Here is a 15,012-nt window from a genome sequence, read left to right as displayed (position 1 = left end):
TACAGCAGGCCAAGTAATACATATAACAAGCGACCTGTGGCGATTTGATTCTGGGCCCGACTACGGTTCATTTCGAACCCAGAGTTCTTAAATCCAACCGGTTCTGATATGATTATTATGCTCCAACCGGTTTGCAAGGCAAACATTTTTAATTTTATTCCGTTTTATTTTGCATTTTTCCTTTGCGTTTTTTGTGAAATATTTCGATGGATTTTCGTTGCTTGAATTTTTACATTTTAAACGTATTTGACACAAGTCTCGTTTTTGTTTTGGCCATCTTGACTTAACTGTAAAAGTTCAGGTTATTTGGGTGAAGCTTCCGATTTGGTTTTCTGCTCTTTTGGCTTTGTTTTACATAATGTTGGCATGAAATTAACTCCGATACGGTCAGAGATAATGGACTTTTGTCTATTGGCAGATTCATTGGGATTCATAATCACTGCTTTTTGTTGCTCGTTGTGCCAAAAGCTCGTTGTATTATCATTAAAATGGCACTTAACTTTCTGGCACTAACAATCTGAGTTTATACTAGAGAAGCCATAGTTTACTTCACTTCCTTCACATTCGATTATATCTTCCGCATATGAACAGTAAGAAATGAAATTATGCTTACCAAACACAAAACAGTTTAATTTATTACCCCGGAAAACTCAAGGTTAACTCAACTTGACGTCTTTTCCTCAATGATGTGCGGCTTTTCCCCGCCAGTTTCTCCTCCGATCTGCCAATTTCCATTTCCCATGCGAAAACAATCGGAAAAAAAACAGAAAAACTCACCAAACAAAAGGAAAATCATTACGAAAAACTAATGTGTATATACGAATGTGCAACTGTTGGGTTAAAAAAGCAGTTAGTATATAGCCATATATAAAGCTGAGAGAAAGATGCGGCAGCATCTGGGACTGAGACTGCGTTAATTATGTGCATTTAATGCTTTAATTAATGTTTTCTATCGAGAGATGAGACAGCGGCGCTGCAGTGAAAGTTATAAACACTTAACGGCCATGGAAGAGTGAAATATTTTGCTCGTAAATATAATTCAAATGTTAATTGATCAACCCGCTAACTTGTTGTGCGTGTGTTTCTTTGGTGTTCGAGTGGGCAGTGGCCAGAAGTACTTGATTATGGCCTAAAAAATTGAAATCGAAGCGGGTGAAATTTGCAACTCATTGAGATTGTTGTGGGTAGTGGATCTATATGGTTAAATGGAGTGAAGAAAGTAAACTCAAAGCTATGAAAATCGTTCCGTTTTTGGCAAGTCTTTACAAGAGGATGAAATCGATGATTTAAAGCGTTTAATTTGTTAATTAATAAGCCAAGAAAATAACAGAAACTTCTAAGATTCCTCCTGGTTATTAACATATCCCCGAAGTAACCTATAAATAACCTTAAAACCCCCTTTATTAACCGCAAAAAAATAGATAAAAATAGCACATATCACCCATGAAACGGTAGTTTGCTATCGAAAACCTTTGTCTAGGAAACCTCTAATATAAATATCAAATACGATTTATAAATCAATCCAATTTATGGTTTTGTTTCCATACAAATATCAACCGATAGACAGCCAGGGCCAGCCACTAATTTAAACTAATGTTTTATGTATGAACTCGATTCTGAAAAGCGTTGACACGCAGAATCTCAAGAGTCTCAAGAAAATGTGTATATAGTTAGCTCTAGGGTTTATCTTTTGGCTTGTAACAAAGGGTTAGATATTTCTCTATGGCGGCGGCACCTGCTTATTAGTTTCTGGTCCCATTATCCACACACAGGCAGATAAAGACGGAAAGAAATTTGCAATTTTAATGACGTTCGGTAAGGTTTTGCCGAACCGCAACCTTATATAACCCGAGTGGGGCGAGTGCGAAAAGAAACCTCTGAGCCGCCCTGCTTGAAGTTAGCTCATAATGGCAGCGGCGGCAGCAGCAGCACTCAGTTTATGGCCCAAACTAAACGTGCACTTGGCTCGAATCGCTAAGAGTTGAGTCGCGGCTTTTGCTTTTCCTCGACCATAAAACCGACAAACAAGAAATTTCAATTTCAAATTTAAAGCCTCTAACTTTCGCTTTCCTCTTCAGCAAGGAGGGAAGAAGCCGAGATTTCTCGTTTCTCGCAACAAGAATTCCTGCGCTCTGCAGTTACCACATTTTTTTTCCCCCGGCTTGGCCAATTGCAATTAGCGGATAGGCCCCGGCAATCTCCACACAAACAATAAATCAAAATCTAATAAAAATAATACGAAAAATTCGTTGCATGTACTAATGTTGCTATGTTGCCGTTGCACTAATGCAACCGGTTGCAGCCCAGTCAAAAATGAGAAGAAAAAAAAAAACGAAATATCAAAATGAAACCGAAACTCGGTAAGAAAAAAAAGAAAAACCCCCAAAACAAAACTGCAAAACGACAACCAGACGACGACTTTCCATTTCCAAATGTGTTTGGGAGTGTGTGTCTATGTATTCGCTGGGTCTGCAGCCTTCGGGCGGCCAAAAGATACCCCAACAACACTGACCACTGCAACAGCAACAACACTAGCAACAGCAACACCAACAGCAGCAACATCGCAGCATCGACATCGACAGCGACACAAACAGCAACAACTTTTCATTTCGTTTTTCACGCGGCGCATGCCAAAAAAAAAAGAAGCTACCAAACTGCAAAACTAGCAAAGGATTATGATAGGGAATCGAATTGACTAAATCGGTACAAGAACTATGGTAAGGGGTTGGTAACTTCTTGGCCAAAATGTTGAAAATTTCTGATGGCTTGATAAGATTGTCTTGTATTTCTTTTTCTATGTTTTTAGTTAGGTATTTATTCAGTCAAAAGAGCTTTAAACTTTGGGGTTTATTCTAAATACTACAAAAATGTTAAAAAATTATTTTTACATTTTTTAATATTTTTGGCAACTGAAAGGCAAACCAAAGTCCTTACCACTAACCTTTTGAAATGTCTTAAATGGTTTTCTGCATTTTGTTTAGTTATTTCCCTTTAAAGTTTATTATTTTAAGATTCTTTAACTTCAGTTTTGTTGATGAGTTCCTTGGTCGAAAGCTATAATTCATTGCTTTACTTATGTTATCTGATTTCCCCTCCTAAGTTATAAATAGTTTATAAGTTACCAATATAAATATTAAAAACTTATATAAAAGTGAAAATGAAATTTAGGAATCTTTAAGAAATTTCTCAACATTTCTTTCCTTATTTATTACAATAACTGTGTCAATGAATTCCCATTTAAATTCCAATCTATTATTAAGTGCACCGAACAGACATGCACATTCCTTGTGGGAAATGGAAAAGCTATCTGTATTACTGGCTTACATTTCCCGCTTCCCGGTAATTTCCATGTCAAGGAAGCGTAGACAGTCTTCGACTATGTGCCACGACTCCCCTCTATTGATGTTTTTTTTTTGGAAAAGTGCAAAACTTTGTGGCAGCTTGGGCAATGTCTGAGCTCTGTCTACGCAGTTGGACGTCTCTTAACCCCTCAATGCCCCCTCCCCAACCGCCAGCCACAACAACTCTGGGGAGTTGTAGTCAAAGTTGTGTGGCAAGTGACTCTATAGCTTGGCTGTGTTGACAATTTCCAAGTTGACCGGTCTTTGCCTTTCGTGTGTTTGGCAAATAAAAACCGAAGAAGAAGTTGCACCACTCGTGCTGTCCTTGTTTCACCCATTCAGTGGGTTATTAGTGGGCGCAATCTAAGAGTGTTGCACTTGTTGCTTTTCCTTTCCTTTCCACTCCATACACTCCATACACACACTCAATAGCAATAATAATAATAATAATTGTCCAATGCCTTTTTTGGCCACAAGCGGCGGAAATGTTGGTGTTGCCACTGCAATTGTGCACTTGCCATAGAGAAACTCGACTTGTTTGGCTTTTGATTTCCTAATACTTAGCGGTTGTTCTCGGTTTGAAAACGGAAGCAACGACCAAACATAAGAAAACTTAAACAACAACAAAAATAATAATAAAAAATGAACAGAAAACAGAAAACCCATATCGAAAGCCGCCAAAGTTGCTGTCGATGGATGATGACTCAAGCATAAAATTCTAAAGGGTCTTTACACTTTGTCCGCGGGTCTTTGATTATGCGAACCAACGTGAAGTCGTGAATGTACTTCCGTTGAAGTCGACTTTGTCGGATCTTTCCTATATAGATATACACACATACATATCTCCCAACTCTTAAGTTAAAGTTTGGAAAATGAGGAGGAAGTCTAAGTGCAGCGGAAGCTGGTTAGGTGTTGAGTCTCTTCAAGCTCTGCCATTAAACAGCGTGAAGAAAACCCCTAAAAAAAAGGTAAACGTTTTACAAATCTCTGGCTAGATATTCATAAATCTTCTTCACATAAAACAATATCAATTAAACGGGGAGACGACAGGGTTTAATGATGTTCTACCTGCATATATAGCCTTTGGCTTTATACGATATAACCATTGGCATTCGTGTTTATTCAATCATTTATCATCTGAGGGAGACGCGTGGGCAAACAGGTGAAGAAACAAACAAAGAAAGAGAGTTCTTATTCATACACTCAGAGAAAGTAAATAGTTCATAATTAATTAAAGAATTCAATATATAATTCAAAAGTATTAAAAACTAGAAACCAAAGTTTAATCTTGATGCCATTCTTTTAAGCCTACTACCCAAGGTTGTCATAGCTTAAACCCCAAAACCAATCTTTTTCTTCCACTGTTACCCCTTAGGGTTAAGTGCAGTTTTTTGACCCCTTTGCAGTATTAACTAATTAACCGTTAACATTACAACCACAACAACTACCAAACAACCAACAGCTACTTCCATTTCCATTTTTCCACTTTGCAGACAAATTTCCTTATGAGCCGTCGTCCAAGTCTGACAAGTTGACGCCTTAGAAATTGTCAACGTCATCTAAGCCAAGTTAATGTTTATTGCCTCTGCTGTGGGGCATATGTTTTTTACCGTTTGTAAACTGTCATATTTCTTGTGCCAGCCACGGCAACCGAAGCAGTTAATTTGTTATTATTTTGACATTAATTTGTTGATGATTTTCGAATGGTTTTTGCTTTTGCTACCGCCGGCTCAACTTTGTATATAATTTATTCAGATATTTAAATAACAAAACTGGAAATTCTATTTCCCCCAAAGGCAAAGAAACGATGAAATGGAAATGAAGCGGAAACTTTTTGGGGAAAAGGCTTGGGAAGACTCATGGGCAGTGTTGCCAGTTTAGCTTATTATAAGCTAGTTCTAGCATATTTTAAACTGGAAAAGCTTGAAAACTCCCGATCTAGCTTTTAGCTTGAAATATAGCTTGTTTTAAAATTCATCTAGCATATTATAGCTTTAAATGCGTTGTTTCGTATGAAAAATATGCTTTATGGCATGAAAATATCTGAGCTTTTTCTTTTATTATTTTATTTCTATTCGATAGTGCCGACGAAGATCGATATGTTAGCTAAAGTGTTGCCAGCAATCACTTGGAGTTGTGAATTTTAATAAAGCGAGTGGTAAAATGCCGAAAGTCCAATATAAACAAATTTTTCGCGATGCTTGGCTCCAAAGTAGTGAGTTCAAGGCGTAGTTACGCAAACTTCCAGGGGATGATACAAGAGCTTATTGCTCCTATTGTAAGTCAACAATTTCAGCAAAAATCTTTGAAACAAGGCAGCAAGCGGCAACAAAGGAGCACGTGCTAGAATGGGCTCAATTGCACAATCTCAGAAAATAAGTTTCCCTGCAAAATGTTGCAAAACACAGGAGCAGGAAGCAGCCCTTTCAATGGAAATTTAAGGACTTAATCATAAAAATAGCCCCCAATGACCATTGCCACCCATATTTGGGTGTAGCTTGTTTTTTTAGCACATTTTTTTAAATTTTAGCTTATTCTAGCTTATTTTTTTCACAAATGTAGCTTCTACGTGCGCTCATCACCTGGCAACACTGCTCATGGAATACTTTTTATATTTCTTACAGATATTTGATTAACTTAAATGTTAAATTATATTTAAAATAATATAATTTACATGAAAGAACTTGTTTGTATTTTGTTATTTAAATTGATTTTTCGTTAAGCTGTTTTCTTAACTTTTTCTTAAACAAATAATAATTTTAACATTTAAAACACCTCCTAAATTCTTTCTTAAAGAAGTCAAAGATTGTTAAAAGATAGATTTTTATTTACATTTTTACTTGCAAATTACTATGATTTTTAGAGCTCAACTTAAACAATTTAATATAGAATTATATTTAATTTATTTATATCTATAAATATACATAAAAACACAGTAAAAAACATATATTATTCTACGATAAAAACTATCAAAAACGAATGGCGGAAAAAGGGAGCAAATTGCAAACTTTTTTGGCTTACGTTCACCTTCCGAAGGTTAAATAAATTTATGCAAAAGGTAACAAATTAATGTATGGCCAACAATTTTCAACGTTGCAGCAAATATTCACGCAATTTCCTGCCTGCCTCAGCTGCCCCGAAAAAGTACTACAAAAAAATGATCGCATTTTGTGTGGCATGCGACAGCCAACGTTTTCGTTTCGCTTCTTACCAACGAGAAATATTTCTGGCTAATTACGCCACTCGCTATCATTAACACATTTCTTAGTCATCATTCTTGGCCAGTCTTCCCCCAGTTTTGTTTTCCTTCTTCTTGGTGACCCAATTTTCATGACAAATAAAATAACAGTTGCTGTCCAATGTCCACGCTGCCGTGTGTCCACTGTGCCACCGTATCGAGGCGACTTTTACCCGCGCATTGGTATTAACATTTTTTCGCTGAATTTTTCTGCAAGCTGCTGACAGTTGCAAGCTGAAATTGCAACTGCAACTGCATTTTCCTGCCGCCGCCAAACGAGCGGTCGAGCATTGCAATTAAATGTGAGATTAATTTGTGGATCAGCAACTTGTTGATGCCCAGCGGCGCTCGGCGGAAAATGCAAGTGGAAAAAAGCGGCTTGGCGAAGAAAATGAGGGTGCAGAAATGGGTTAAGAAATGAAAATTGGATTGCGGTCGGTGGAAAATGAGTGGGTTGTTTGTAGAGTAGAAAAGTGTGGTATTTAGAATGAGAAAATAAAAAATGTGTTTGGCTTTTAAAAGGGTTTTTAAGCAGTCTAAAATTAGTGGTAGTTACTAAATGAAACATCTAAAAGTTTGCTTGCTTAAACAAAAATCTTGGTAAATAAAGTGTAAAAAATATATAAATTTGAAACCAAGTGATAGACAATAATAAGAGCAAATGAGAAAATAAAAAAGTTGATAAATACAAAGTCCAATCTGTATTTTGGTCAAGAGCATGATGAAATGTCGGTCAAAAGTAGAGAGTCTAAGAGTTCTCTGAATGCAGAACATACACTCAAAATGTTATTTAGTTTACCTTTTTGGTAGAGTTATTATTTTATATTAATAAGATAAGAATGATAGTTTGCTTGTTTTTCTAAACTAAAGTAAATTTTGGTGAAGCAACAGATACAAATTCTATCAAAAACTAGAAGATAATAGATGATCAAAATTTCAACCTATTAAGTCATATTAAGAAATATTACTTTTACCAAACAAAGGCCAAAATATGGAATGAAATTTGAAATCCCGAAAGTAGCAAGGGACAGATACATTGTTTCCTCTTCTTGATTCTCTTTTAAAAATGGATTTTCCGATTTTCCCTTTGACTTTCAGTTAATCTGCAAACTTGATCAAGTTAAACTGTTGCTGGCAGAACCTCAATCATCAATGAAAGGTGTTTCCTCATTTTCAACAAACCCACCCAAGGTACTTTCAACGGAAAGCATTAGAGGAAATGGAAATGGCGAAGAAAACCCGCCTTCACCTTTTGGCCAATAAAAAACAACGACCCAATCGACCTGCGCCGGGGAAAAGCGAAGGCCGGGAAAAAGTGTCGCCAAGTGTCGGTTATTGTTTGGCTTAACACGTTAACCGCGGGTTCACACGCTTTTTTTTTATGGCCTCCACACATTAACGTGGCCAACAAATGTTGCCAAACGCTGCTTGGCCTGCCGATTTGGCAGATCATCATCATCATTATCTTCATCAGAAGCAGCAGGCGGCAATTAAAACTCACGCGAAAGTAAAACGTTTTACAGTTACCAAAAACAAAAAAAAAAAGAAGTTATATATATATATTTAACGATGAAGAAGCCGCAGACTTGGACTTGAGAAACAACAACAAATTGCTTATTTAAAAGTCATCAAGAAATGGTTTTTATTGCATTCATTACCTCAGACTTTGTTTGCTTTCGCTGGCTTTTCGCTTAAACGAAAACAATTTTCGTGCTGCTGCTGCTGCTGCTGCTGCTTGCTGCATTTACCAAATCAAATTAAGTGAAAATTAATACGCTTTTTTGTAGCTTTAAATCATAAGCAATTAAATGCAAATCAGTACGTAATATCAGTCTTTGGACTACCCCACCCCAAATCCCAATTAATCTCCCGTCCGCCAGATGAAATATGAAATATTGATCAGTGTCAGGGGCTTTAATTACTTTATTACTTGAGATCCCAAAAAAACTCAAGAATGAAGCCAAAAAAAAAAAAAAAAACGAAACGAAGGCGGTGGCCTTAGCGGTACTTTGACTTAAGGGGCCGCCAAAAAAATTAACCAAAAGACAAATCGCTTACGCCCTCTCCTCAATTTTGATGTTCCGGCCTGGTTTTCCTCCTCCTTCGGGAGGCCGACATAACAATTTAGTGTAACGATATCCGTACGGCATATAGGTATATATAGGTACATAAATACAAAAGATATATATATATGCTCGTGGAGAATAATTTAATTTATAACAAAGCTCAGTGGCAGGACATGCACAGTGGGACCAGGGGTGGTGAAAAGTGTTGAAGAATTGAAAAATTTGAAATCAGATTATTTCCTTGAAAACAAGGTAAAGTGGTTTAAATAAAAGAAAATTAATAGTTTTAAAAGTCTTAAATCTTAAGTAATATCTATTTAAAATGAAGATATTGATCTTTTTCTTCCTGAACAGCTCAAGACCCCAAACCTTTTCAACTCTTCGGCTCCACTGTCTCCTGTTCCAATACGAAATCTGACGATGACCACCCAACAAATAAGCTGGATGGGATCCGGCTGGACAGAAGGCCCCCTTGAAACCGGAGGCCACACACAAGAGGCGGAACCGAAAGCCCCGAAATGGAGCCCCCGAAAAAAATGAGAATTAATACGAAATGCTCTTGGGCTGGTAGCTCTGCAGCTCTGGAGCTCTGAACTGAGCTGAGCTCAACTTAAAGAGAAGAAAAAACCCAAAACTGAGGCTCAGCTGTCAGGCTTGGTCAATGGAAAATTAATTAAAAACCCAACCCCATACGTTGAGCGAGGAAAGTAACTAGAGAAATGGCTCATTACAATGATTACGAATATGAGTACCCGAATGGGAATACCAAATGTGAGTCAGGGCAGGGGATGGGGCTGGTGCTGGGGCTACGTGCCCAGCACAGTAAAATCGAGGGAGAAGAACTGGGAACCGAAGAAGTCGGCCTGGCCAAAGAACAAGTCCCACAAATTGATTGCCTAGAGAGTGGAGCATGAAGAATTGACCCACTGTGGCCGAGACGGCTATGGAGAATTGTTATAACTGCGCTTTGCTCGGCTAACTGTGGCAAGACCTCAATCCAGATACAAAACGCCACTTGGCACGCTCGCAGCTAGCAGCTCTTCGTTCTCTGTTCTTCATTCCCAATTCTTGGCTCTCAATTCTTCAGACATTCGATTCAATTTATCCACAAAAAAACTAAACAGCAAGTTGGCCAATTTGCTTAATTACTGCAACGCTTATCAAGTGAGAGTTCCAATTTGTTTTGCCGGCGAAAGTTTCCAGTCAATGAACTGAAGTTTTCCTTCTTGAAGAACACAAACCGGGGAAAAACTCTGATTCAGATTTAATGATCAGTTTCAGTTAATCTCTTTTTATGGTGTACTTTATAGAACAACTCTGATCACCAGCTTAAGAACTATAAACAAAGCAGAGGTGCAGTATCTTAAGATTGTAAATGCTGCTGTAAGCCTTATCAAAAACCCCGAAAAAAAGGAAAAGAAAACTCGCCACCGATGCAAATATTTACATGTAAAACCCGATAAGGCACGATCTCGAGAATAATGTTGTAAACGTTGAAAAGATAAACGCTTTGTTTTTAAGACCTAAGTAAATGGAAATGGTTGGGGATTTTCCTGACAATGTGTACCAGTTAGTTTGGAATTTCTTTGGTCTTTAGCCGGGCTGCATCCCATTTCCATAGGCAACGCCCCTGCCCGGAAGCTTTCAACTGGCTGTGTTGCAACTAGGTAAATGCAGCTACTTTTACTTTAGACCAATCTCTTTTTTTTTTTGAGTTTCTGCTTGCATAAGATACTTGTATATACCGGGCTAGTTTGGGAAAGGGGAACATAGATACATGGATACACGCCCCAAATAAACCACTAAACCGGTGACACTACGCCACACCGCCTCCGCAGCCCTCTTCTCGGTCGTCTCCGAGTGGCACCACTTCCAATCCCACTGCAAGTTGGGGCAAGCCGCGAGCCGCTAATTCAAACAAATTGCAGCATAAATGCATTATAAAAGGCAGAGGAGCTGCATCGGGCGACACAGTGTGACAGTAATAATGTCACTCGCAGTCACAAATGGCCGTTGCTAGAGGGGGGCACGGGGTCTGATATGGATATATGGATATAGTATAGGTGGAATAGGGAATACCGAAGCGTGAATGCCAGTGATAAATTAGCTAGCTTCAGCGGACTGTCCATGTGTGGGCACTGTACAGTGGTGATTGGGTGGACTTTTGGTTAGGAATTTATTAGTTGATATAGAATTAAATTAGTAACAATTGATTTGATATCTTCTTCCTTCATTTGACTCCCTTTTAAGCCCAGAAAGTACCCTTTAAACCAAAGGTAATTAGTGCTTCGAGATCTAACGTCAAAGCATAGTTTTATACCCAATGAGGTATCGGAAAACCCTTTCCAAAATCAAAATAGGATGCTGGCTACATAGAGGTCTCTTCTGCAGGTCACTGAACCCGTTTGAACTAGAATTTTCTTCGCCTTTTCCCAGTTAATTGATTGTTCTACTCCATTTGATAAGCTCTCGGCAATTGCTCATTTATGGCACAATCGCAGCCGTAATGGTTAATTATACTCTCGATCTGGCCCACTGTGCTGCATTGCAAGTTGCAAGATGCAACTGTGCAACAGCAACTTGGTGGCAGACAAGCAAGTGTTTTGTTGTAGTTTCTACCGCTGCCGCTGTTGCTGTTGCTGTTGCTGATGTTGCTGCAGCTAATTTGATTAATGATAAGCCGGGCTTAACTGACGACGATTGTGATTCATTATGTGCGCACAAGCCGGCACACTTAGCACAGCCAAGATACAGATACATTGTAGGTTGAGGATATTGGTGCGGGGGGGAAACTACACATGTATCTATCTATCTATCTATCGGTAGCGAATTTTCATTAAATAGATTAGAGGGGCCTGCCACCACAGCGAGTCGAATCAGTGAAAGAACATTGCTTTATTGAAACGAACAACAAGTGGTCGTTGTTATGGCGAACAGTGGATCCCTGTTTGATGGGTAATTGAAGCCACAATTGAATTTCCACTGGGGCTCTATCTCTATGTGAGATATATCTGCTTGTGCCATATGCCATATGCTATATGCTATATGCTCTTTGCTATCTGAAAGATACAATTTCGCTGCTTTTGATTACATGCAATGAGCCATTTCCTCTACAGCTCACTGGCTGCCCGACTTACTCTAAATGCATGCCTCGACATATACCTAAAACATTCTGAAATCGTTTTGTTGTAGTTGCACCTCATTTTGGGCTGAAACAGAGCGCTGGCTTCATTGCCGTTGGCTAGGTAAGTCGTTAATAAAGTGGCAGAACTGAGCTATGTAATTGCACTCTCTCAGCTCTTTGGATCAAATCTTGTCTGCCAGAGGTCTAAGTTAATTGGAAAAAGGTTTAAGTACCAAAGTTTATTGGTAAAATAATTACAGTTCCTTAATGTTAGCAATAAGACTATTTTCTGACTCTCTAACCTGTTTTCACCCTGCCAATTATTGGTCCTTAAAGGACTTTTATTTAATAAATCCAACCAACTATTGTTTAAACTTGATTTCAGGCCAACAGTAACCAATTTTGTTAATTTATTCAACAATTTGTTTAGTTTTTTGGGGCTACATTCTTTCTGGACGTCTTTGGTTTTGGCCCAACTAAAACGTAGCTGCCGTGTTGTTACTGCCGGCAAAGTACATAAATTGAAATGGGTGAAAAAGGATTTAATATCCGGCCGCCTTCTTGGCCTTCTCAGCCTCCTTTTCGGCCTTCTCCTTTTCCTTTTGCTTCTCCTTTTCGGCCTTTTCGCGTTCCTTGCGCGCCTTCTCGCGTTTTTTCTCGCGCTCAGCCTCCTCCTTTTCGAGCTGGGCCTCCTTCTCCTTCCGCTTTTTTTCACGCTCCTTGTCCCTTTCGGCCCTGACCTTGGCCTTCTCCTTCCGGATCTTCTCACGCTCCTTCTCCTGCTCTTCCAGCCGCTTTATTTCCTCCTTTTCCCACAACTCGAAAGCTTCGCGCTCGGCGGCCAGACGCTGCAGCTCATTCAATTCGGATTCGGTGATGCCACCGTCCATGTCGCGCTGCATCAGTTCCACCTCGCGTTCCATCGCCTCCTTGGCTCGTCGACGGCGTATGCCCAACTCACGGGCCTCCACAGCATCCTGGTGGCGCTCTTCGCGGGCCTCCTTCTCCTCCCGCCGGCGCTCCTCCTCGATCTCGAAGTCCTCCATCTCGTCCTCGGTGTAAGGGTACTCGGGAAGGACCCAGTTTAGACATAGGGCACCTGAGATTGAGAGGGTAAAGTGCGCAGAAAACTAGGTTCTAAGGAAGTACTATCGATTTTAAGCCTCAAGAATGATATCTTTCTAATAATTAACCTAATTATTTAATTCCGAACACAAAAACCAAAAAAATCCCCCAAAGGAGATAGGCAATGGGATATTCCTACCTGAAGACAGGGCAAAGCCCAAGGATCCCCCTGCTGCAAGGATACCCGAGATAAGGATTAGGTTATAGCGACCGTTCTTCGCCGACCAGGCCCTCATGAAGTCACCATCTGGCTTTGGGCAATCACTGAGCACAGCATGCTGACCGCCACTGGCAAAGAAACCTGGCTTTCGCTTCATATCCTTATCGCCACCAGGACACTTGGGCGGCTTGGCGGACTTGGGCGGTGGTTGAGTTCCAGTCTTAGGTGGCGTTGCCTTCTTGGCCGCCATTTGCTGTGGACCAGTGTTGTGGATCAACATCTGGCCAAATCGCACTGGGGGTAGTTCACGAAGGTTATATTCCAGGCTAAAAATAGATATATAACTCACATCCCCTTTGGAGCCGCTCTTTGGCCGTTGCTAAGAAACGAGACATGGTTCTTGCTCCTCTTCTAGACCCACAAGGTCTTGGGAAACAGTGATTTTCAAATGCCAAGTGTTTGTCTACTAAAATATAAAATTTTATCGAGTGACGAACTTAAAAATCTCAAATCGATGTCTAAATCAAATGTTGCTGCGTTCGGCCAGCGTTTCTTCATTCGTTTGGGCTTTCTTGAGTCAAAGGATTAAAGCTGGTTCAATTCTGGCTTAAAAGATAACTTACAAATAATGGCAGGACACTGAAGTCTAAATATTATGAAAACAAAAAGAGCAAAAAAGATTTTTTGACTTGTTTTCTTAAAACAGTTTAAAATTTTCACTCAATTTTGCAAGCAATGAAGATGTCTTTTAACCCACTTTAATATTTTAATAAAGACATCCGTAAACTTTAAAAATATTCTAAAATAAGCAAGTATAACCAAACGATCTATAAAGAAAATACAACTTTTTAGGCCTTTTTCTAAAAGATAAAGAAAAGACTACTCGATCTGGCTAACAAGTTTAAGAGATCTCCCATTCCCACTAAGAATAAATTTAACTTTCCCATTTTGCATGATGTTTTTAGGGATTGAGACTCTCCGATTTTACAGGTAAATGAGAACATTTTCCCAGTACTGCAAGATCTTGAAATCATTTTACCCGAATTCCCACCCCAAAGAAGTGCAGTGAACCAGTTTTTAGCAGACTGCACTTTGTGGTGATAACAAGCGAGATACACAAATATACAACTAGAAAATCGTGTACGATAATTTACACAACGGTTTTCGTGTAAGACACAAAAGCTCTGGAGATAAGAATATATGTAAGTCCAGAATTGGATGGGGGCCATCAGAATAACCAAGAGAACCCACACCGGGCCATTAGCATGTTTTTGGGAAAGAGAATTTCACGGAAATTTATGATGCCCAAAAGGGAACACACCTTGGAGAAGGAGGTGTCACGTGCGCTGTCAAAAATCGGGCTGGTCCGAGACGAGTGCATAATAAAGACAGTGGACAGTGGTTGTTGGCCAGACACGAAAAGTGGTCTAAGGCTAAGGCTAATCGCAGAATGCGGTCAACAAACTGGTTCCTCTGATCTTGTAGGTGTATGTCATTGAGTGGGTGAAATGCAATTGGAACCATGAAAAATATATATACACTTTATTTAGGAAAACTAAAACCGACTAAAATCATATATAGATCATCAACGACGGTGACCTCTTTTGTAGAGTCGCTTCCTTTTCTTGTTTTCATGCCGGATAACCGCTATCGCGATGAATACGAATGCCAGATAGACGATGGCGGTCACGAAACACCGGATGGCCAATAGGAAGTAGGCTTCGTCGGCCTGCTCCTCGAACTCCCTCTGACTATTGAAATGATGAGGAATTGGCAGGGACTCCATCAGAATCAGGGAATGGATATAGAAGAAAATGCCCAGCAGGTTCAACATCACGAAAGCCCAGGAGCTCATGAACAGGCAGAAGAAACAACACTTTCGGCCACAAACCATTTTTAATTCGAAAAATCGATTCGTTTGTTCTCAACTTTGTGCGACAGTGTAGGCGAGTGTTGCT

At 39.4% G+C, this 15,012-nt stretch overlaps 2 protein-coding genes across 2 annotated transcripts; both read right to left on the bottom strand.

The window, feature by feature from the left end:
* Nucleotides 1–12,144: 12,144 nt before the first annotated feature.
* Nucleotides 12,145–13,892, bottom strand: LOC108111956 (chromatin assembly factor 1 subunit A). Its single transcript, XM_017221649.2, has 3 exons — nt 13,404–13,892; nt 13,034–13,348; nt 12,145–12,868 (listed from the first exon to the last, which is right to left on the bottom strand). The coding sequence occupies exons 1-3, from the start codon at nt 13,447–13,449 to the stop codon at nt 12,312–12,314; spliced, it is 918 nt and encodes a 305-aa protein (XP_017077138.2). The 5' UTR covers nt 13,450–13,892; the 3' UTR covers nt 12,145–12,311.
* A 682-nt stretch (nt 13,893–14,574) lies between these two features.
* On the bottom strand, nt 14,575–15,012 carry LOC108111958 (ribonuclease kappa-A). The gene has a single exon (XM_017221652.2). It carries the CDS (start codon nt 14,946–14,948, stop codon nt 14,640–14,642), a length of 309 nt encoding a protein of 102 aa, XP_017077141.1. The 5' UTR covers nt 14,949–15,012; the 3' UTR covers nt 14,575–14,639.

This window comes from Drosophila eugracilis, unplaced genomic scaffold, assembly GCF_018153835.1.
Source record: "Drosophila eugracilis isolate 14026-0451.02 unplaced genomic scaffold, ASM1815383v1 contig_90, whole genome shotgun sequence".
Taxonomy (NCBI): Eukaryota; Metazoa; Arthropoda; class Insecta; order Diptera; family Drosophilidae; genus Drosophila; species Drosophila eugracilis.
The sequence above is the reverse complement of the archived record's forward strand: the minus strand, read 5'-3'. Positions and strand labels throughout refer to the sequence as shown.

Coding starts and splice junctions, on each gene's coding strand:
- LOC108111958 (XM_017221652.2), bottom strand. CDS start 14,948: ATGGTTTGTGGCCGAAAGTGTTGTTTCTTCTGCCTGTTCATGAGCTCC.
- LOC108111956 (XM_017221649.2), bottom strand. CDS start 13,449: ATGTCTCGTTTCTTAGCAACGGCCAAAGAGCGGCTCCAAAGGGGAT. Junction 13,349..13,403: donor AGAGCGGCTCCAAAGGGGAT/GTGAGTTATATA, acceptor AACTACCCCCAG/TGCGATTTGGCCAGATGTTG. Junction 12,869..13,033: donor GGGCTTTGCCCTGTCTTCAG/GTAGGAATATCC, acceptor TCTCAATCTCAG/GTGCCCTATGTCTAAACTGG.